Source organism: Equus caballus, chromosome 27 (genome assembly GCF_041296265.1).
Source record: "Equus caballus isolate H_3958 breed thoroughbred chromosome 27, TB-T2T, whole genome shotgun sequence".
In the NCBI taxonomy this organism is placed as follows: Eukaryota; Metazoa; Chordata; class Mammalia; order Perissodactyla; family Equidae; genus Equus; species Equus caballus.
The window spans coordinates 24,356,858-24,380,739 of record NC_091710.1 but is presented as its reverse complement, the minus strand read 5'-3'; the positions used below and the strand labels follow the sequence as shown (position 1 = coordinate 24,380,739).

The 23,882-nt window shown below is 38.3% G+C and overlaps 2 protein-coding genes across 3 annotated transcripts in view; both read left to right on the top strand.

Moving 5' to 3' along the window:
• ADAM9 (ADAM metallopeptidase domain 9) overlaps positions 1–20,166 on the top strand; it is a 176,829-nt gene extending 156,663 nt beyond the window's left edge. For both annotated transcript variants that reach the window (XR_011433256.1, XM_001491500.6), the window contains 4 exons: positions 3,169–3,310; positions 4,762–4,849; positions 16,786–16,853; positions 18,748–20,166. Coding sequence is in view for 1 of the 2 variants with exons in the window: in XM_001491500.6 (XP_001491550.3) it covers positions 3,169–3,310; positions 4,762–4,849; positions 16,786–16,853; positions 18,748–18,841 (392 nt within the window). In the remaining variant the exon portion in view is untranslated. The remainder of the gene's footprint in view (positions 1–3,168; positions 3,311–4,761; positions 4,850–16,785; positions 16,854–18,747) is intronic.
• An 856-nt stretch (positions 20,167–21,022) lies between these two features.
• LOC102149449 (translation initiation factor IF-2) overlaps positions 21,023–23,882 on the top strand; it is a 90,466-nt gene continuing 87,606 nt past the window's right edge. Inside the window, exons 1-3 of the mRNA XM_070252765.1 lie at positions 21,023–21,094; positions 21,715–21,790; positions 22,529–23,140. Coding sequence (XP_070108866.1) covers positions 21,023–21,094; positions 21,715–21,790; positions 22,529–23,140 — 760 coding nt within the window. The remainder of the gene's footprint in view (positions 21,095–21,714; positions 21,791–22,528; positions 23,141–23,882) is intronic.

Genomic DNA, 23,882 nt, shown 5'->3' with positions numbered 1-23,882 from the left:
TACTTTCCTTCTTGAATGATAGCTGGGTAAAAAATCCTAGTGTGACAGTTTTCTCCCCCTTTTACTTCTTCAGAGATGTTCCTGTATTGTCTTCTAGTTTGCATTGTTTTTTTCCTGAGAAATGTACTATCATCTTTCTTTTTTACTCTTCTGTTTGTAATGTGTCTTTTTTACCTTCTGATTGCTTGTAAGATTTTTTCTTTATCTCTGGTTTTTAGTATTTGATTATAATATGCCTTGGTGTGCTTGGGATTTGTTGAACCTTTTCAATTTGTGCTTTTATAGTTTTCTTCAACTATGGAAAAATTTTGGCCATTATTTCCTCAAAAATTTTTTCTGTCTTCCTCTTTCCTCTCCTTCAGGGACTCCAATTACATAACGTTTGCTTACTTGAAGTTCTTTCACATCTCAATGATTTGCCTTGATTTTTAAAAACTTTCTTTATTCTCTGGATTTAGTTCTGAGTAGTTTCTATTGTTATTCTTCGAGTTCTCTTCTGTGATATCTGATCTGCCATTAACTTCATTCAGTGTCTTTTTCATCACAGACGTAGTTTTTATCTCTATAAGTTTTATTGGTTTCCTTTTTTTGTATCTTTCATGTCTCTGCATAGCATGTTCAGTCTTTACTCTAGCTTCTTGAACATATGGAATACAGTTGTAATAACTTCTGATCTCCTTGTTTACTAAGTCTATCAACGGTGTAGTTTCTTAGTCAGTTTTGCTTAATTGATTTTTCTCCTCATTTTGGGTCATACTTTCCTGCTTCTTTTCATGCCTTATATGTTTTATTTGATGCCAGGAATTGTGAATTTTGCCTTGTTGGATATTAGCTATTTTTGGATTTCTATTGATGAACTTTGTTCTAGTGTGCTTGAGTTACTTGGACATAGCTTGATCCTTTTGGGTCTTGCTTTTAAGCTTTATTAGGGAGGACCTGAGCAGCATTTAGTCTAAGGCTGATTTTTCCCCATTATTGAGGCAAAATCCCTTCTGTTTATTCTACTCAATGCCATATTAATTCTGTTTCCTGCTGGACATGGTAGGAACAGGCACTCTTTTTAGTCCTGTGTGAATTAGGGGTTTGTTCCCACTAAGCCTTTCAGGTGATTCTTTCTCTGGCTTCAGGTGGTTTCCTTACGTGCATACATTGATCAGTACTTAGCTGAATATTTGAGGAGAACCCTCTACAGATCTTTCAAGTTTTGTCTGTGCAGCGGTCTCCCTTCTGGTGCTTTGCCCAGTGAACTCTAGCTGCCGTGGCTTCCTTAGACAACCAGCTCCATCTCCTCAATTCAAGGAGACACCGAGCTTTGCTTGGGTTCTCTCATCCCTCGTCACGATCTGTTATCTTTCTCTAGGCAGCATACTGGGACAGTTACAAAGCTCATCTTATTTCTTTTGTGTCTCTCTGGGATCACTGTTCTTTGTTGCCTATGTCTAATGTCTTAAAAGCTGTTGCATCACGTATTTTGTCTGGTTTTCTGGTTATTATAGCTTGCAGGATAAATCTGGTCCCTGTTACTCTGGCTTGGCTAGAAATGGAAGTCACAACTATGGATTTTAATAGCTGTGTATCATTCTATCAAGTGGATGTGCCATAGCTTGACTTAGATGTTTTCTAATTATTTGACATTTAGCTTGTTTCTAAGTTTTTGATATGCACCGATAACATTGTAGTGCACATCTTAATGCTTATGCATTTTTTTCCACTTGAAGGATAAATTGCCAGTAGTGAGATTATTAGGTTGAATTCTTTTTATGGTTCTTGATAAAAACTCCAAATCAATTTGAGCAATGCCACTGACAGTATGAAGGTACCAATTTCAACATAACCTTACCAGTGTTGGATGCTTTAATTTAAATTTTGTCTATTCTTTTGTAAGTATAAAATGATATATCAAGCTTGCTTTAATTTTTCATATTTCTACTTTTAATTGGGTTGAATGTTGTTTCATGTAGCTTCCTACAAGTTTAAATGGAAAGTTTTGATACTTTTAAAAACTTAAAATTATGAGCAAAATTTCACAGTTTATGACTCCTGTTCATATTTGCTATATTCTTTCCCTAAAGAACATGGAACAGATAAAATTAATGTTAATTAATGATTTTTTTAAAGTTATAACAAGACTTAAAATCCAGAATCCATAAAAAGTAGGATTGATAAATTCAACCACCTAAGAAAAGCATTGTACCACATGACAAAATGGGGAAAATATTCACAACTCATATCACAGACAAAGCTAACCTCGCAAGTATATACAGAGCTTTTAGAACGGAGAAGAAAAAAACCAAGAGACCAATAGAAAAATAGTCAAAGGACTGAGCAAAAAAAGAATAGTGTTTCTGTAAACAGGAAAAGTTGCTTAACTCATAGTATAAAAAACAAATGCAAATTAAAATTACAGAAGGTGTAGTTTTTCACCTACCAGGTTGGCAGAGCTGCAGAAATTTGACTCTGTGCGTGGGGTTGTGGGGAATTTTTGTGTATTGCTAGCTGGCATGCTAAATTGTAACCACCACTCCTATGGGCGATTTGACAATGCCTTATAAAGAAGAATTCATTTACCCTCTGACACAGCAATTCTACTTTTGGGAAATTATTCTATAGATATACCTGCACCCATATGACGTGACACATGTACAAGGTTATTCATTATATCATTTTTGTAATAGCAAAAGATTGGAAAAATGAAAATATCAGTCGTGTACTTACTAGTTAAATAAACTGTGGGACATACTTGCAATGGAGTTTTGTATAGCTGTATAGAAAATGAGGCAGTCCTGTATGTATGGTTTGGGACGATAAATAGATAAGTGATTTGGGAAGATAAAAAGTGATTTATTGAATACTGTTTGTGGTGTACTGTGCTACCTTTCATGTGAGAAAAGGTTGACAGTAAAAACATATTCTGTTCTTATATTTGCATGAAGAAATACTGTAAGATTATGTAAGAAAGTAATGAAAGTGGTTATCTTTGGAAAGGCAAAAGTGAAGTGGGCAGGGTGAGGTGTGAACCAAGACTTCTCAGTGTATTCAATTTATATCAGTTTGACTTTTGAACAATGCGAAAATTAATGCAAAACATTTAGAATTGCTTAGTATGTTCTAGTTAGTACGAGTTAACTTCTAATTTAATGATCACTAATGTAAAATTCTTCTCTCTAGAAAAGAATACTGCACTGAGGGATGGGCTTCTGGTGTTCTTCTTCGTAATCGTTCCCCTTACTGTGTTGGCTGCTTTTGTCTTCATGAAGAGACATCAGCTACGGAAAAGCTGCTTCAGAAAGAAGAGATCACAAACATATGAGTACTTAGATTTTTCTTTTAAATTCATGTTAAATTAGGTAGAGTAATTATTTATGGTGATAGTCATATCATAGAGGCTGGCCTGAAAATAGCATCCTAGGTTATCTCTCTGTTTTTTGACATGATTTGCAGGGACTAAAGGACAGTGGTGACTCAGCCGTCTCTTATAATGGGAGGGGAAAGGATTATGGTGACCAGCCTGTACACTACTGAAAATGGCCGTTAGGGTTCATTTTGCTTGACATTGATTTCTGATAGTGGGGTCAGTAGAATTTTGGACTACAACTTCTGATTTGGGCTTTTTTCTTTCCTGGTAAAGATTTTCTCTGAGCTAACAGCGGTTGCCAATCTCCGTCTTTTTTTTTCCCTCCCCAAAGCCCCAGTACGTAGTTTTATATTTTAGTTGTGGGTCCTTCTAGTTCTTCTCTGTGAGCCACTGCCACAGCATGGCTGCTGACAGACAGGTGATCTGGTTCTGCACCCTGGAACTGAGCCCAGGCCGCCGAAGTGAAGTGTGCCGAACTTTAACTGCTAGGCCATCAGGGCTGGCTCTGGGCCTCTTAATTAGAGATTAAAATACAGGATAAAGATAAAACAATGAAATATTGAAAATGTTCTTCCATGCCTATTTCAAGCATCAGTTCTCACAGAGGAAGAGTCTTTCAAATCTCAGTTTTGAAAAACAGATGTGAATTATAAGCTTTTAAGAAATAAGTTTTGATGGAAGAAAGGGTTGTCATAATTCAGACACCTGACATTTCTAGTCTGTGTGTTGGACTCTTGTACAACTGTCTCTCAACCGTTCCTTCTAATATGTTGGCATTAGAATTTTTAGTGATGACTACAAGTTTTGTCTGTGTAGCTTAAGAATATGCTTTTACTCTTCTCTGATTTTTAGGAAGACATGAGGAGAAAAGTTAGAGAACACTGGCCTGATTGACTGAATTTCATAATTTCTTCTAGTTTGAGTTTATTTAATTGTAAAATGGGGTTAATAAAATGTTCTAGGACTGCAGGGGTTAAAAATGTGTGAAATGTGGCCAGCCCCGTGGCCGAGTGGTTAAAGTCCCATGTGCTCCGCTTTGCCGGCCGGGGTTTGCGGGTTCAGATCCCAGGTGCAGACCTACTCTGCTCATCAGCCGTGCTGTGGAAGCATCCCATATACAAAAAATAGAGGAAGATTGGCACAGATGTTAGCTCAGGGCTAATCTTTCTCAAGTGAAAAAAGAGGAGGATTGGCAACAGATGTTAGCTCAGGGTGACTCTTCCTCACCAAAAACAAAGTGTGAAAGCTGTTAAAAATCCCATAAAAATTTCAGCTGTCGTCATGATCATCGTCATCACTACCACCAATGTCACTATTCTGTATTTGGGAGAATGTGAGGTATGTGTGATATGTCATGCAGAAGTGTTTTAATCTTAATTTGGCTCAAAAGTAATTGTATCTTTCAGGTCAGATGGCAAAAATCAAGCAAAAGTTTCTAGACACCCAGTGAGTGTTCCTCGACATGTTTCTCCAGTGACTCCTCCCAGAGAAGTTGTAAGTTTAAAATGAAAAATTCTTTTTCTTTACACATTATGGTATCACATTTTTAAAGATTGAAAAAGTAATTGTTACATGCATATAGACGTAACAGATAATTTCTTAAGAATTTAGGAGTGTGGCCTTAGGTTGTCTCTGGGTTAGTGAGACGAATACCAGTTGGGTCCCTGGCTCAGCGGAGACCAAGAGAAGACAACACCTAGACATTGAGAATGCCTCACCCTGAAACCAAGCCTGGGAAGTGAGATATTGGACCTTTGCTATCACTGTTTTTTCCGATGTCTGTGATCTTTGTGTTTTCATGCTGGCTTCTCTCAGGCATGTCACCAAATATCTGGTGCTGAGCTCCTGGAAAAGGCCTAATTGTCTCAACAATGGGACCAGTAATCACTATTCCTCTGAATGTATTAGGGAACATGGGGATAAGAATGTACTTTTTCTTATATGCATATATCCCTAAGAAGTATACGAGATTACTTTATCTGTTTTTAAGCTTTGCATAATGTTTTGTTTGCTGTTTTACACATATATCTGCAACCTGCTTTTTCCTTTGATATTGCTGTGTGATTTATCTCTATTGATATGTATAACTCTTGTTCATTCATTTTTGCTGTTGATATTATGTTACATAAATACTACACAATTTAAAAGTGCATTTTCCTATTACCAGATTCCAGTTTTTCATTACCATGAACGAGGCTGAGATGAACATTCTATATAGTCTTCTCATGCATGTGTGTGAGTTCTAGGACTGTGCTGTCTTTAAATACAGTAGTTACTATCTACATGTGGCTATTTAAATTTCATTTTAAATTAAATAAAATTAAGAATTCCATTTCTCATTCACATTTTACATGCTCAGTAGATCACATGTGGCCACTGGTTACTGTATCGGACAGCACAGACATAGAACATTTCCATCACTGCAGAAGAGTCTATTAGCACCGATCTAGGGGCATATAGGAATTAAATTGCTGGGTTGAAAGATATGTGACTTTTTACTGGAAATTGCCAAATTGCTTTCCAAAGAGGTTACACGATTGGGTGATTGTATCGTCAGTGGTGTATGAGCATTCCTGTTGATCTATATGTTTGCCAACACTTGGTATTTTCAGATTTTAAAGTCTTTCCAATTATGTGTAGGTAAAATGATTAGGTATCCTGCCTCATGTTTTAAAAAATGTAAGTATATATATGGGATCTCCTTATTCTACTCCTTTTCCTTTATAAAAAAGAAACAAAAAATTATGATGTCATTTTCCCCCTTAACCATATATCTTGGAGATTTTTCCATATCACTACATATATAGGATGATCACACAGTCCCTATATATACAGGTTAGAAATTACATATATACTCGTCTTCATCCTTGATGTATTTTTTTAATTGCAGTAAAATATATGTGCCATAAAAGTTGCCATTTTAACTATTTTTAAGTGTACAATTCAGTGGCATTAAATACATTTACAATGTTGTGCAATCATCACCACTATCTATTTCTAAAACTTTTTCATTACCCAAACAGAAACTCTGCACCCATGAGGCAATAACTCCCCATTCTCCTCTCCCCATAACCCCCTGCCACCACTATTATACTTTTTTTTAAATTGAGATATAATTGACATATAACATTATATTAGTTTCAGATTACAACATAATGATTTGATATTTGTGTATGTTGTGAAATGATCACCACAATAAGTTACAATTTTTTTTTCTTGTTATGAGAACTGTTAAGATTTACTGTCTTGGCAACTTTCAAATATACAGTACAGTATTTTTAACTGTATTCACCATGCTGTGCTCTACCTCCCCAGGACTTATTTATTTTAGAACTGGAAGTTAGTACCTTTTGAACCCCTTCACCCGTTTTACCCATCCCCAAGCCCCAAACCTCCAGTCTGTTCTCTTTATCTATGAATTTGTTTGTTTGTTGTTATGTTTTTGAGATTCAACGCAAAAGTGACATCATACAGTATTTGTCTTTCTCTGTTTTACTTATTTCACTTAGCATAATATCCTCAAGGTCCATCCATGTTGTCACAATGGCAAGATTTCCTTCTTTTTTATGGCTGAATAATATTCCATCACACACACACACACACACACACACACACACACACACACACACTCACTTCATTTTCTTTATCCATTCATCCATCGGTGGACACTTAGGTTCCTTCCAGCACTTGGCTGTTGTAAATAATGCTGCAATGAACATGTCGTTTTAAGTTAGTGTTTTCATGTTCTTTGAATAAATACTCAGAAGTGGATTTGCTGGATCATATGGTAGTTCTATTTCTGATTTTTCGAGGAACCTCCATTCTGTTTTCCATAGTGGCTATAACAATTTATATTTTACTAAAAGTGCACAAGGGTTCCCTTTTCTCCACATCCTTGCCAACACTTGTTATCTCTTGCTTTTTGATAATAGCCATTCTGACAGGTGTGAGGTGATATCTCACTGTGGTTTTGATTTTTTTTTATTGAGTTAATGATGGGTTACAATCTTATGAAATTTCAGTTGTACATTAATGTTTGTCATTTGTGTTGTAGGTGCACCACTTCACCCTTTGTGCCCACACCCCACCCCATAGAAGTTTCCTTCTATGCCCATTTTGTTCAGAGTTTTTATCATAAATGGCTGTTGGATCTTGTCAAATGCTTTCTCTGCATCTATTGAGATGATCATATGGTTTTTATTCCTCAGTTTGTTGATGTGGTGTATCACGTTGATTGATTGAGGATGTTGAACCATCCCTGTGTCCCTCGTATGAATCTCACCTGATCATGATGTATGATCCTTTTGATGAATTGTTGAATTCTGGTTGCCAAAATTTTGTTTAGAATTTTTACATCTATGTTCATCACTGATACTGGCCTGTAGTTCTCTTTTTTCGTGGTGTCCTTGTCAGGTTTTGGTATCAGCGTGATGTTGGCCTCATAGAATGTGTTAGGAAGTGTTCCATCTTCCCTAATTTTTTGGAATAGCTTGAAAAGGATAGGTATTAAATCCTCTGTCAAAGTTTGGTAGAATTCCCCAGGAAAGCCATCTGGTCCTGGGGTTTTATTCTTTGGGATGCTTTTGATTGCTGTTTCAATCTCTTTCCTTGTGATTGGTCTGTTCAAATTGTCTGCCTCTTCTTGAGTGAGCTTTGGGAGATTGTAGGAGTCCAAGAATTTATCCATTTCCTCTAGGTTATTCATTCTGTTGGCATATAGTTTTTCGTAGTATTCTCTTATAATCTGTTGTATTTCTGCAGAGTCTTGTTATTTCTCCTCTTTCATTTCTGATTTTGTTTATTTTCGCTTTCTCCCTTTTTTCTTTGTAAGTCTGGCTAGTGGTTTGTCAATTTTATTTATCTTCTCAAAAAACCAGCTCTTTGTTTCATTGATCCTTTCTACTGCCTTTTTCGTTTCAATAGTATTTATTTCTGCTCTGATTTTTATTATTTCTCTCCTTCTGCTGACTTTGGGCTTTATTTGTTCTTTTTTCTTTAGTTCAGTTGGGTGTACTTTAAGATTGCTTATTTGGGATTTTTCTTGTTTGTTAAGATGTGCCTGTATTGCGATGAACTTTCCTCTTAATACAGCTTTTGCTGTGTCCCATATGAGTTGGTATGGCATGTTATCATTTTCATTTGTTTCCAGGTATTTTTTGATTTCTTCTTTAATTTCTTCAATGATCCATTGCTTGTTCAATAGCATATTGTTTAGTCTCCACATCTTTGTCCCTTTCTCAGCTTTTTTCTTATAATTAATTTCTAGCCTTATAGCACTATGAGCGGAGAAGATGCTTGTTATTATTTCAATTTTTTTAAATTTGTAGAGGCTTGCCTTCTTTCCCAACATATGGTCTGTCCTTGAGAATGTTCCATGTGCACTTGAGAAGAATGTGTATTCAGCTCTTTTAGGGTGAAGCAATCTATATATGTCTATTAAGTCCAATTGTTTTAGTTTTTCATTTAGCTCCACTATTTCCTTGTTGATCTTCTGTCTGGATGATCTGTCCATTGATGTGAGTGGGGTGTTGAGGTCCCCTACTATTATTGTGTTGTTTTTAACATCTTCCTTTAGGTCTGTTAATAGTTGCTTTATGAACTTTGTTGCTCCTGTGTTGGGTGCATAGATATTTATAAGCATTATTTCTTCTTGATGAAGTGTCCCTTTGATCATTATATATTGTCCCTCTGTGTCTCTCTTTACCTGTCTTATTTTGAAATCCACCTGGTCTGATGTAAGAATTGCAACACCTGCCTTTTTTTTCCTTACTATTAGCTTGAAGTATTGTCCTCCACCCCTTCACCCCAAGTCTGTGTTTGTCCTTGGGGCTGAGGTGTGTTTCTTGGAGGCAAGAAATTGTTGGATCTTGTTCTTTAATCCTTTTTGCCACTCTGTGTCTCTTTATTGGAGAGTTCAATCCGTTTACATTGAGAGTGATTATTGATGCATGTGGACTTAATGCTGTCAATCTGTCGCTCATTATCTTGTTTTCCTGCCTTTCTTTTCCTGTGTACTTTAGACTACCCATTTAATAGTGCAATTTATTATGCTGGGTTTCTTAGATTTTTCCTTATTTATGATTTGTGACTCTGTTCTGTATTTTATTTTAGTGTCTACCTTGAAGTTTGTATTTAGAATCTCTTGTATAATATAGTCTATTTTCTGGTGGTCTCTTACTTACTTGACCAATACTGATTTAGACCCTTTGCTCTTCCCCTCCTAAATAATTATTTTCATTTATTATTCCAACTCATGTTATGAATTTGTAGTTAGAGTGCTAAGATCATCCTTGTTTTGGTAGTTTCCTTATTTTTACCCTAATGCTATTGTTGAATATTTGCTATCCTGTTCTGCTTCTATCCATCGGTCTCCCTAGTCTATGGATTGTGACCCCTTTCTCCCTTTTTTCTTTTTTCAGGTATGAGAGCCTTCTTGAGGATTTCTTGCAGTGGAGGGCTTTTAGTTGCAAATTCCCTTAACTTTTGTTTGTCTGGAAAAGATTTAATTTCTCCCTCATATCTGAAAGAAATTCTTGCTGGATAGAGTATTCTTGGCTGAAGATTTTTATCTTTTAAAGCTTTGAATATGTCACTCCATTCTCTCCTAGCTTGTAAGGTTCCTGTAGAGAAATCCGCTGACAGTCTGATAGGGGCTCCTTTATAGGTTATTCTCTTCTTTTTTCTTACTTCCCTGAGTATTCTTCCCTTATCTTTCCTTCTTTCCAATTTTACTACTATGTGCCTTGCAGTAGGTCTTTTTACATTGACAAATCTAGGAGATCTGAAAGCTCCCCCTACACACATTTCTCCGTCAATCCCTAGATTTGGGAAGTTCTCTTCAATAATTTCATTAAGCACACTTTCTGCTCCATTTTCCTTTTCCACGTTCTCGGGAATTCCTATGATCCTTATGTTCTTACTCCTCATTGGATCCATTATCTCTCGGAGATTTTCCTTGTTTTTGTTAATTCTTAGTTCTCTTTCTTCCTTTGTCTGGAGCCATTCCGCCTGTCTATCTTCAATTATGTTAATTTGCTCTTCTATAGTGTCTACATGGGCATTCAGGGAATCTGTATTCTGTTTTATCTGGTCCATTGTGTTTTTCATCTCTAGTAATTCTGTTTGATCCTTCTTTATGATTTCAATCTCTTTTGTGAAGTAACTCCAGAACTCGGCTTGTTTCTCTATCTTTCTCTCTACCTCATTGAGTTTTTTGATTATAGCTGCTCTGAACTCATTCTCACTTAGTTTACCTAATTCCAAGTCCTTAGGACTTAATTCTATGTTTTTATTGTTTTCCTTCTGATCTGGGGCTTTTATAAATTGCTGGATGGTAGAGGAGCGTTTTTTTCACATGGTGGTAGAATTCGGTTGCAGTTACAGCCTGTCGCCACTAGATGGGGGTCGAGAGCCGTGTGTTATGAGCTCTCTGCCTTCGGGCAAGATGGCTGCGCCCAGTGGCTTTGCTGGGAGGGAGGGGCTGCTATTCTCGTGCACCAATCTGGATTCAGATCAGTTCTGTTCTCTGGTCTACTGAGGCCCTGAGTTTATGGGCTCCCTGCGGACGGAAGCTTCCCCCGTCAGTGGGTTTCCACTGAACCAGCGGCAGGAGTCCTGGATGATCCCCGGGTCACGTGGCCCCTCCCCCCGCTCCTTCCCGACCCACGCAGCAGCAATCACAGACTCTAGGGGAGGGAGCGATGTTCTCTCCTACCGTTCCAGTGCCTCCGAGGCCATAAGGAAGGTTTATGATCTCCGCCTTCTTGGTATTGTAGGTCTCTAACGTGTTGGCATTAGATTTATTCTCTGAAATTCAGTTTTTCCAATCCTTTGTTGTATTTTGGAGGGGAAAGAATCCCGGGTCAGCTCACCCCACCATTTTGCTCCGCCCCTTCTCCACTGTGGTTTTGATTTGCATTTCCCTGAAGAATAGTGATGTTGAGCACCTTTTCATGTACCTGTTGGCCATTTATATGTCTTCTTTGGGAAAATGTCTATTCAGATCTTCTGCCCATTTTTTAGTCAGATTGTTTATTTTTTTGTTATTGAATTGTATGAGTTCTTTATAGATTTTGGATATTAACCTCTTGTCAGATATATGATTTGAAAATATTTTCTCCTATTCTATAGATTGTCTTTCATTTTGTTGATGGTTTCATTTGCTGTGCAGAAGCATTTTAGTTTGATGTAGTCCCATTTGTTTATTTTTGCTTTCGTTGCCTTTGCTTTTGGTGTCAAACCCAGAAAATCATCTTTAAGACCAATGTCAAGGAGCTTACTACCTATGTTTTTTTCCTAGTTTCATGGTATCAGGTCTTACATTCAAGTCTTTAATCAATTTTGAGTTAATTTTTGTGTATGGTGTAAGATAGTTGTCCAGTTTCATTCTTTTGCATGTGGCTGTCTAGTTTTCCCACCACCATTTATTGAAGAGACTGTCCTTTCCCCCACTGCATATCTTGGATCTTTTATGGTAAATTAATTGACTATATATGTGTGGGTTTGTTTCTTGCCTCTCTGTTCTGTTCCATTGACCTATGTGTCTGTTTTTCTGCCAGTACCATACTGTATGGATTTGTTTACTCTGGCTTATAGTTTGAAATCAGAAAGTGTGATGTCTCCTGCTTCGTTGTTCTTTCTCAAGATTGCTTTGGCTGTTTGTGGTCTTTTTCCACTTTCGCTATGAATTTGCCTATTCTGGGTACCTCATACAAGTGGAATCATACAACATTTGTTCCTTTGTTTCTGACATTTCATGCAGCACAATGTCTTCAAGGTTCATTTCTATAGTAGCTTGTATGAGAACATTGTTCCTTTTTATGGCTGACTAATATTCTATCATATGTATATAAAATATTTTGTTTATTCATTCATCTGTTGATGGATTCTTGGGTTGTTTCTATCTTTTGGCTAATGTGATAGTGTTGTCATGAACATGGATGTACTTGTCTGAGTCTCTATTTTCAGTTCTTTTCAAGTCCTGTGCCCATTTTTTAATTGGGTTGTTTGTCTTTTTGTTGTTGAGTTGTAGGAGTTCTTTACATATTTTGGATATTAACCCTTTATCAGATATAGGATTTGCAGATAGTTCCTTTCATTCTGTAGGTTGCCTTTTCACTTTCTTGATAATGTCCTTTGATGCACAAAATTTTTAATTTTGATGAAATCTAATTTATTTTTTTGTTTTGTTGCTTGTGCTTTTGATATCATATTTAAGAATCCATTGTCAAATACAAGGTCCTGAAGATTTACTTCTAAGAGTTTTGTCTTTTCAGTTCTTATATTTAGGTCATTGACCTATTTTGAGTTAATTTTTGTATATGATGTGAAGTAGGGATGCAACTTCATTCTCTTGCATGTGAACTCCATTTGTCCCGGCACTATTTTTGAAGAGACTATTCTTTTCCCATTGAGTGGACTTGACATCTTGTGGAAAATCAATCAGCCATAGATGTATGGGTTTATTTCTATACTCTCCATTCCATTCAGTTGGTCTGTATGTCTATCCATATGCCAGTACTACACTATTGTGATTACTGTAGCATTATAATAAGTTTTGAAATTGCAAAGTGTGCGTCCTCCAAATTTGTTCTTCTTTTTCAAGATTGTTTTGGTTATTCAGGGCCACTTATGATTCCATATGAATTTGAGAATCTACTTTTCCATTTCTGCAAAAAAGGCTGTTGGAATTTTGATAGAGATTGTGTTGAATCTGTAGATCACCTTGGGTTGTGTTGACAAATCTTGACAATATTAAGTCCTTGAATCCATGAACACTACTTGTCTTTCCATCTATTTAGGTCTACTTCAATTTCTTTCAGCAATGTTTTGTAACTTTCAGTGTACAGGTCTTTCACCTTCTTGGTCAAGTTTATTCCTGGATATTTTATTCTTTTGGATGCTATTATAAATGGAATTTCTTTCTTAATTTCCTTTTCAGATTGTTCATCATTGCTGGTGTATAGAAACAAAACTGATTTTTAAAGCATGTTCATCTTATATCCTGCATCTCTGCTGAATTCATTTATTACCTCTAGTAGCTTTCTGTGGATTCTTTGGGCTTTTCAATTTACATATGGGATCATGTTGTCTAGAAATAGAGATAGTAACGCCTCTTCCTTTCCAATTTGGATGCCTTTTATTATTATTTTTTCTTGTTAGTCGTTCTGCTAGATCATCCAATACTGTGTTGCATAGCAGTGGTAAAAGCAAGCAGCTTGCATTATTTCTGATCTTAGGGGGAAAAGCTTTTGGTTTCCTTGGCGTATTTAAAAATTTCCCCATGTTCTTCCAGTGACATCTTTCATATTGATTGTTAGAAGTCTTTAAAGTAGTCCCTGATAGCTGTTTTTAGGTTTTCAACTGTCAGTAAAGTCCTTATGTGTGAGATTGGGAAAAATAATCTCTCATCTCAAATCCATTTTTTAAAATATTAATACAGCAATATCAAATTTTTCTTTTTGTTTACTATTTATCTTATATCTTTTTACATGCAACTTTTCTTTGTCCTTATGTTGTCTCTTGTAAACAGAATATCTTGGATTAAAAATTATTTATTTATTTTAATTTCAGTAACATTGGATTATAACATTACATAGCTTTCGGATGTACATATTTCAAATTCTGTGTAGATTACATCATGTTCACCACCCAAAAACTAATTATTATAATCCATCCCTTCACATGTGAGCCTAATCACCCCTTTTGCCCTCCTCCCCCTTTCCCCTATGGTAACCACCAATCCAATCTCCAATGCCGTGTGTTTGTTTGTTGTTGTTTTTATCTTCTACTTATGAGTGAGATCATATGGTATTTGACTTTCTCCCTCTGACTGATTTCACTCAGCATAATACCCTCAAGGTCCATCTATGTTGTCACAAATGGCCGGATTTCATCATTTCTTATGGCTGAGTAGAATTCAATCATGTATAAATACCACATCTTCTTTATCCATTTGTCCCTTGATGGGCACCTAGGTTGCGTCCAAGTCTTGCCTATTGTGTATAATGCTGCAATGAACATAGAGGTGCAAGTATCTTTATGCCTTTGTGTTTTCAAGTTCTTTAGATAAATACCCAGCAGTGGGATAGCTAGATCATATGGTAGATCTATTCTTAATTTTCTGAGGATACTCCATACTGCTTTCCATAGTGGCTGCACCAGTTTGCACTCCCACCAGCAGTGAACAACGGTTCCCTTCTCTCCACATCTTCTCCAACATTTGTTCTTTCCTGTCTTGTTAATTATAGCCATTCTGACCGGAGTGAGGTGATACCTCATTGCAGTTTTGATTTGCATTTCCCTGATAGCTGATTATGTTGAGCATCTTTTCCTATGCTTGTTGGCCATCTGTATATCTTCTTTGGAGTAATCTTTGTGCCTTTTATTGGAGACTTTAATCAATTTACATTGATTGCAATTATTAATATAGTTCTTATACCATATTATTTTATGATTTCACTGTTTTCCTGCTTTTTCTGTTTCCTCCCCACACCAGAAATTCTCTTGTATTCTTTTGGGTTGATTTAGTTTCCCCTTGCCCCATTTCATTTTCCTCCTCTGCTAGTCTCAAGACATATTGTTAAATAAATTAGATTTCAAATCTGGCTGGTTATTTGTGATAGTTTCTTGTAGCTTCATTGTATTTTTAAAAGCATTTATTTCTGTAAACATATGAAAATGCCTACTTTTGGTCCTTTATCTGATCATTTTAATGTGTGCGGTCTTCGTGGCTTCTGTAGTTTATTACTGCTGACTGTCTTGCAGTGTCTTCTTTCTTAGTGTGCTTTGTGATATTGACTGTAAACTTATGTTCTTTGGAACTTTATATGGGGAAATTATTTCAGTCCTCAATTATCATGAGTTCCTACAGAGAGTGTATATTTTCCCTGGCCAGATGCCTGGGGGGCATGGTCAATCTTTGATGCCTTTGAACTAAAATTTTGTTGGTGTTTTTTGGGTCACACAAGTGTTATGAACTCTGGCCCCCAAACCCTTGTAAGGGTGGGCATTTGGTTAGAAATTCTCCATGATGATCGTTTTCTTTTATTCTCCCTCTACCAGTACCAAGGCCTATATAGTCAGTACCTTCACTGTTCTTCCTTGGGACAGGTGTTTCTTTATCTCGTTAACCCAGTGGGGATATTGCTCTTCGGGGGTCTAGGCTTTATGGAGCGTCTTATCTTCAGTATTCCATCCAACTCAGGCCCCAGGTTTCGTCTTCTAGGTCTATATTACTTGATAATGCATAATGTAGCCCATCAAGGATGGGAAGATATTCACAGGACAAATGCTACTACAGACTCTGGACTCTCATACTTTCTTATTGTTTTTGATCTATAAGATGTCTCACTTCCTAGAAACTCATCCAAGCATTTAAAAGTACATAGCTAATATTTTAACCAGCATTTTAGGTGCCCTCTACTTGGAACATTTTAGTCCACTCTTTGTGAGTAATGAGAATGTACTTATTCTTTTTAATAACTGCATACCTTCCCATATTAAGGATTTAACATAAGTTTAAAAACAGGTTGTTTCAAATATTGTTACCACAAAAAATGCAGCATCAACCATCCTTGCCTATGGGTCTCTGCATACATGTAAAAGAATATGTCAGGTAAATTCTAAGAAGTGGAGTTTATTCCTTTGAAGTGCTGCTCCTATGGCTTGGTAGAAAGGGATGGAAACATTTTCTTGCGTCCTTTCTCCATTTTTACAGTACAAGCAAATCACTGTGTGGAGCAAAAAATAGCTGATGATACACCACCAGTTCCACATTGGGACCCAGGGAATGTTCAAGCTCTTCTCCAACACTGTGCATATTCTGCAATTCACAGAGCTTTAGGAAATAATGGTAGATGACGGTGGAGAACATCTTGGTCAAGGTCACTTCGTCAGTGATTTAGTAATTCCCTCTGGTCTTCCCTAACTTTTCCTATTGTAATGTGATATGTGAAAAATATTCTTAGTTTTACTTTCTTGTTTGAGGTCACGTTATAGAGTCTCACTTGTTGCAAAGCTTCACGTCAACTACCTCATCAAGGAAGAATTCCAAAATCAAGGGTTGTAGATTAGTGGTATTTATAGTACCAGTTAGGTACTATAATTGGCAATACATTTTTGGAATGTTTTATTTAAAATATATTGACAGAGGAAATATGTTACCTTTTAACTAAGGTAGTTGATTAGGACCAAGATTATAATACTTAAGTATTATTGAATTAAAAGATATAGCTTTTAAAGAATTAAGTATTCCACATTCAGTGGCAAAGGTATGTTGAATAAGAGAAATATTTTTAAATGTCAGCATTATAAGTCAATCATCTATTTGTTGATTTTCAATATATTGATTACTTTTATATGGGAAATAGACTGTATAGAAAATATATTTATGAGTGCATTGCGGTAATACCTTTTTTTTTCCTTTTTAGCCTGTATATGCAAACAGATTTCCAGTACCAACTTACGCAGCCAAGCAACCTCAGCAGTTCCCATCAAGGTCTGAAGTGAATTAGCTTAGATTACTTGACCAGAATGAAACCCAGGGTTAATGTCTAATATCTTCCCTTGTATTGTTTTTTTCTGCTTTTCCTCCCCAAGTCCCCCCAGTACATAGCTGTATATTTTTAGTTGTGAGTCCTTCTAGTTGTGGCATGTGGGACGCCGCCTCAGCATGGCCTGATGAGCAGTGCCACGTCTGTGCCCAGGATCCCAACCAGCGAAACCCTGGGCTGCTGAAGCAGAGCACTCGATCTTAACCACTCAGCCATGCGGCTGGCCCCTCCCTTGTATTTTAATTTAATTTAGGACAAGGTATTTATTGACAACAGTTTAGATAGAGCACAAATTGCAGAAAAATTTTTAAGAACTTTATATAAGTTTTGTCATTTTAGTGTGGTGTCAAAGTGAAATTTTAAAGAAACTTGAGCAAGGCAATCACCTGCTAGTGCAGCTGTGGTGTACATAAGATTCAGAAGCAAGGGCCTTTAAAACAACCAGCAATGGGAATCTGGAGGGGTTGGACCAGCCTTCCCATTAAGAACAGCTAGAAAAGCTAGACAATATAAGAAAATATGTGTTTGAAGGCATCAGAGAACCACCAAGGAAATGAAGAGTTGTGGGGCTAAGGTCCAGGAGAGGAAGGCAGTCTGGAGATGATCCCAGGTTTGGGGGCCATTTTTCTGTCCTAGCTGTGTCTGTCTATTCTGTGAGAACTGAGAGGCTAGCATGCCGAGGACAACTTTCCACAAACTCCCAGGGCTGATGGGACAAAAACTGGAGACCTGCCAAGGAGGAAGTGACCTGCAAACATCCCAGGCTTTGTGTTGGGACCTGGGAGTAGGGTTGGACTAGATCCTTAACTTATTTCTACAATGTTTTATGTTTGGCCCCCAATCAACCAGACATATAAGAAAAGAAATTGTGACTAAAACCAAGAAAGGCAATAGACCATAGAAACAGACTCAGAGGGTATCCAGTTACTAAAGTTATCAGACATGGATTTTGAAATAACTGTGATGATTATGTCATGGAATTAATAGTCAAGATTGATAATTTCAGCACAGAACTAAAAACTTAAAGAAAAAAATCAAATGGAAATTCTAGAACTGAAAAAAATAAGAACTCAAATTAAAGACTCAGCGGAGGGGTTGAAATCAGCAAGAAAGGAGAACATTTATTACTATATTTTGCTTCACATAAAATGTATTTCGCTTCTCCTACCTCCAAAAGTCCTTCAAATTACAATTGAATTGCAACAGTGAGTAGCGTCTTACGTATAATCTTTTTATGCAATAAGAGGGCATTGAAGTCCAACTGAGCATCAAGAGAAGAATATATAAGTAGCAAGACAGTGTGTTATTAGGGTACAGGTATACTAGAATTGGATGAAGAGTTTAAGGAAGGCTATCCATAGATTAAAGAAGGACGGTCTAGAAGTCACAGCAGGTTTAATTCTCAGAGTGGATATTATGCTTCGGAGAGCTGGAATTTCAGCCCTATGTATATAGGTAAGGGTTACACTTAGCAGTGATTTGCTGCCCTTAAATCCTAACAGCACAAGAGGTGCTTAATCCACCTAGTGTCCTCATTTATCTTTTACAATTTATCTTTTCAATGTCATGTACTGTTCTTTTTAAAAACATATAAAGCAGAACCTTCATCCAACATTGTCAATTATAGAATAGCATTGATTTAAGGTAGTTACTCCATTTTAGACTCTTGATTGGAGGCCCCTAACCATTGCATATCAGATTAATAATAATCTCAGACCGTAATGTACCCTTAAGAATTGTCAGTGATGTTAAGGATGGTGTTATGCTGGGCTTGTAATGAATGTAGCATTATTTCATTGAATTGAAACACACGATTAACTGTCTTTTTTCCCCTCACAGGCCACCTCCACCACAACCGAAAGTATCATCTCAGGGAAATTTCATTCCTGCTCGTCCTGCTCCAGCACCTCCTTTATATAGTACCGTCACTTGATTTTTTTTGTTACCTTTCCTTTTGCAGATATCTTCAGGGAACTGAGCTGATACTTTTTTCTCCTGATACTTTCTTGAAAAGCCTTTCTTCCTGCTGCAATATGAATGAGAACACAATACTGCGAAACAAATTTTACTAACGCAGAAAACCCAGAAATTGAATAATAGGAATTGAGAAATATAAGAAATGCAGTAAAGCCAAGGAATTTAGAATAACATTTCCATTTCCATCCCTGAATAAGTCTTATTCAGTCATGTGTGAGGTTAATGCACCTAACATGGATTATATTATTTTGAACATGTTATTGTAATGATTCTCAAATAAATTGTATTGATTTGTTTTGTCAATATGTGCTGAAATGTAATTCTGAATTTTGATCTTAGTTATCATTAATGTAGTTTCTGGTTGAACATGTGATAATCTAATACCTATGAAAACTGATTACCAATAATATCTAATATTTTTCATCTTGCACAGACTAATAATCATCATATCTCATTCACTACATGAATAAAGGAATATTTTGTCTTCAGAAGAATGCACAAAACCCACAACTAAGATATCATAATATTTTGAAAGTACAAAGTACACTACAAGTGTGTATGTGTGTATTCACACACAGTTATTTTCTTCCATTTTTATGATCATTCTATGGATAAATGATTCTGTGGATCTATCTATGGGTAAGGAGTGTTAGAAAATTTAATTTAATAGTAGAAATTCTATTATGAATCATGTTAAAGCATGACATCCTTTTACAATAGCATTATTTTAAATAAATTATAAACTTTAAGGTACGAAGTATTTAATAGAACTAATCAGATATGCTGTTGATTCATGGCTATAATAAAGCAGGAGCAATTATAATATCTTCAATCAACTGAGCTGTCATAAAACCACTTTAGAATTTCATGAGCACTTTAAGTCTAAAATCTGAAACTTCGAAGCTTGCTATTAATATAATTTAGAATGTTTACATTTTCTAAGGTGTGCTGGATCATGTCTCTGTTGACACTAATATTTTCAAAGAAATTGGCCTGGAGAAAGGAAGGAAGAAAAGGTTTTCTTAGATAAATGCAAAAAAGTTAGTGTGGTATCTGTGAGTTATCATCCCAGCTGTGTTAAAAAAATAAATTTTTACTGTGGAAGAAATGGTATGGATGGTAAAATTTTAAACATTTAAAATTTTTTCATAACCTTTCATAATAAAGTTTAATATAGCTTTATTAACTGAATTTCATTAGTTTTTCAAAAAATTTTTGATTTGTGTATATATACGTATACAAATATAACATTTACAATAAATAAAATACTTGAAATTCTCATTTGTGTCGCCCAGTAACTTTCTAAATGTTCAGCTATTTATAACTTTGTTAATTAAAACATTATACTAGTTTTAGATAAAACTACTAGTCAAACTTTTACAGATATTATCTCACTAGTTTCTCAGACTTCTGCCAAATTGTGCACTATGGCTTTTTGTTATTAAAGGTAGACAGATTAGTTTTGAAGAGAGAGATTTCAGTTCTCTGAAGATAGTACATTAACAATCAGGTATATATTAAAAATTGTCAACAATCCCAAACTAAGAGTCTTCTTCTCAATTTAAATCTCTGAATGAATTCATAGAAGACTAAACGTTTATCATCTGTCTCAATATTTGCAATTGTAATTCATATCATTGAAATTTTACAGTCGGTAATATATTAACTACGTAACTTAAAGCTTTCCTCGGAAATAGATGCTTCCTCGGATCTTTGAATATTTAGAAAGTTTTTCTAAAAGACTGTTTGATCAGCCTAAACTTCTTTTACTTATTTATATAGTTTTACACATTTTGTATGCTTTTCACTTAGGTTTGTCCTTGATTTAGTTTGCATTGCTATTAAAAATTGTAAAATTTCTTAGTCATAGATGCCACTTCAAAATTTGAAAATATTAAAGTGCTTTCTTGCCATCTGCAAAAGATGTTTCAATAATCAAGGATAAATTATATGTATCTTTGATAGCACTGTGTGACTATGTGTTCGAAAATTAACCTTGTTCAGGGTACAGTAGTCCCCCCTTATCCGTGAGGGATACCTTTCAGGAACCTCAGTGGATGCCTGAAACCACAGATCGCACCTAACCCTATATGTACTATGTATTTTCCTATTCCAGTGGGCAGGTGACGCATACAGCATGGACACGCTGGACAAAGGGATGATTTACATCCTTTGCGGGAGGAAGCAGGACAGCAGGAGATTTCATCATGTTAGTCAGAAAGGGCACAATTTAAAACTTAAGAATTGTCTATTTCTGGAATTTTCCATTTAATATTTTCTGACCCTGGTTGACCACGCGTAACTGAAACCACAGAAGGTAGAACTTTGGATAAAGGGGACTACTGTATTGCATTTTCCCTTTCTATCAGTTGGATACCTGGGTCTCTAACCATATAGTTAAGCACAATCCCAGTGTTCTAAGCACAAATCAGATTTTATTAAATTTCATAGATGTTTACTGAAACTACCTCTTGCGGGTACCATATTAGGTACTGTGATATCTAAGTTCTGGATGGGACATGCATCCTGTTACGGAAAGGGCTATATACACAAGTAAAAATAATATAAAATCTAATCTATTAAAGATTGAGACAGGAAAGGCTGAGGAGAGGGAAGTAACGAAGAAAGGAAAGGACTAGAAATTCATTCAAAACACCGCTAACTGACAAGTCTAAGCATTTACTGTAATTGTTCTTCTAATACTGTGAACCCAACTTTTGGCTCAACTACTTAAAAGCAGTGTTAGTCTAGCATTGGCTGTTCCTGTTGAGATACTAGCTAAGTGTATATTTTTGTTGCCTTGTTTTTGCTCACGCTATTGCTTTTCAGGCTGCGATTGCCCTGCCGAAATCCTCTGCATCCATGAAATCTCATCCCAGCTGTCAGTTTGGATGTGATTCCCCAAGTGAGCTTCTGTGTTCCCACGGGTCCTGTTAGTTTGCGTGTTTGCTTTTCTGTTAATTAGTATGAGGGATGAATTCGTGCTTTGGGATTTGAAAAGAAACAAAAGATGGTGTGTATAGGTGAGACTGGGGGTGAGGGTGGGAGGGAGGAGGCCCTGCAGCCCCAGGGCATGAGCCGCTGTTCACTCAGGAGAGACCCGAGGTCGAGGCGGCTGAGCCCTGGGGACGGGAGAAAGCGGGCCGCAGAGCCTGCGCTCCGAATTCAGAAAACTGAATACTCTGCTGAGGAATTTGGCTAGAACTCTCTAGTGGAACATACACACTGTAATTATGGGCAAGAATCTCGTGCATCTCATTCACTGCGTGAGTGAATGAATATTCCTTGTCCGGAGAAATTACTGAACAGGAGAATGGCAACCCATGAATTTTAGCCGAGGGCTCGTGGAGAGCCAGGTCGATGGGAGGAAAAAGTAGATACAGCCTGGTCACAAAGTGCGTTTGGGCAAGTGGGTCTGGAGGAAAGCCGTAGCAGGCTCTTTCCAAGGAGAACAAAATCTACTCAGTTTTCCCTTTTTTGGAATCTTCTTCACACATCTGGTTAGTTTTTTAATTTGAGAAACCCAGCTTCAGTAATAATGAACATGTATATTTGTGTGCGAGCGTGCGTGGGTATATTTTCAGTGCAGAAAGTATTACACGTTCGCCTTTTAAAGCACATGGAAGTGCCTGAGACAAAACAGCGCACAGTCGGCGTGTTAGTTCTTCTAGGTCCGTCCCCACGGGGCGAAAGGGGGACGGGGGACGGCGACCGCGACGGAGGGGAGAGCCGGCGGCCGGGAGGCGGCGCGGGGCTGGTCCGCTCGGGGCGGGGCGGGGCGGTTCCGGGCGGCTGGGGGGCGGGCGGCGCGGGGCGGCTCAGGGCGGGGCGGGGCGGCTCGGGGCGGTTCGGGGCGGGCGGCGCGGGGCGGCGCGGGGCGGTTCCGGGCGGCTGGGGGGCGGGCGGCGCGGGGCGGCTCGGGGCGGGGCGGGGCGGCTCGGGGCGGTTCGGGGCGGTTCGGGGCGGGTCCGCTCGGGGCGGCGCGGGGCGGTTCCGGGCGGCTGGGGGGCGGGCGGCGCGGGGCGGCTCGGGGCGGGTCCGCTCGGGGCGGGGCGGGGCGACCGTTGGGCCGGCGCAGCGGCGCGCGGGGAGGCGGCCTCGGGGGCCGCGCGTCCCGGGTCGGCGGGAGCGGCGCCCGCCTCCAGCCGGCCCAACGGTCGGCGGCCCAGTCCCCACACGGAGCCGGGAAGCCACAGCATGCTCCGCCTCCTGATGCTGCTTGCGGGGCTCGGTGGCGCGCTGGCGTCTGGACCTGGTAAGCCGCTGGAGACGCTGCTGCTGCGCTCTGGGGCGGAGGAAGGTTCTTCTTTTCCTCCCTTCCCGTCGGACTGTGACACAACTCCGGGAAAAACCCGGGTTCCCCCGCTGGTCGGCTCCTCGTGTCCGGACACCCTGCCACCCGGCGAGTGTGGGCGCCGCGTCGGGATAGAGAGGGGACTCAGGAGAGGGCAGGTCGTGTGACCAGCTCAGGGTCGAGGCTCTTGCTCTTTTGAATCCCAGTGTTCGTGGTGGGCCCGTGTGCGCTTCACAGAAGTGCCTCCAAATTTCCTTCGCTCAAAAGCATGCCGGAACCTTCTAGAAGTCCACCCAGACACCAAAAAGCTGACTGTCCCCGAGGAGCGTTTGTTCCGGCAGAATAGCTTGTCCTGCGTACAGTAATTTGTCCTGCGACAAAAAAGCATTCAGTGCCTGCTCCGCTGACACCGACAGAGATAGATTATGGCGGGAAACGAAGAACAGTAGACAGAGTCCTCAAACTTATAAAACACATCAGGAGAGGTTTGGGTGCGAGTGAAATTTTTGCCTATGTTGTTTTCCTTCCCTTTTTATCTGCTGTTCCGAATCTGCCGTCCCGCTGAGTCCTGGAATGCCCGCCCCGCCCCCCTCCGCAGAGCGTTCGGGGTTTGGAGGCATCACGATTTATTTAGCCAGCTCTCTGAGTAACGGACTTTTGGGTTGATTCCAGTCTCTTTTGCTATTATGTGCTGTGTTGGTCA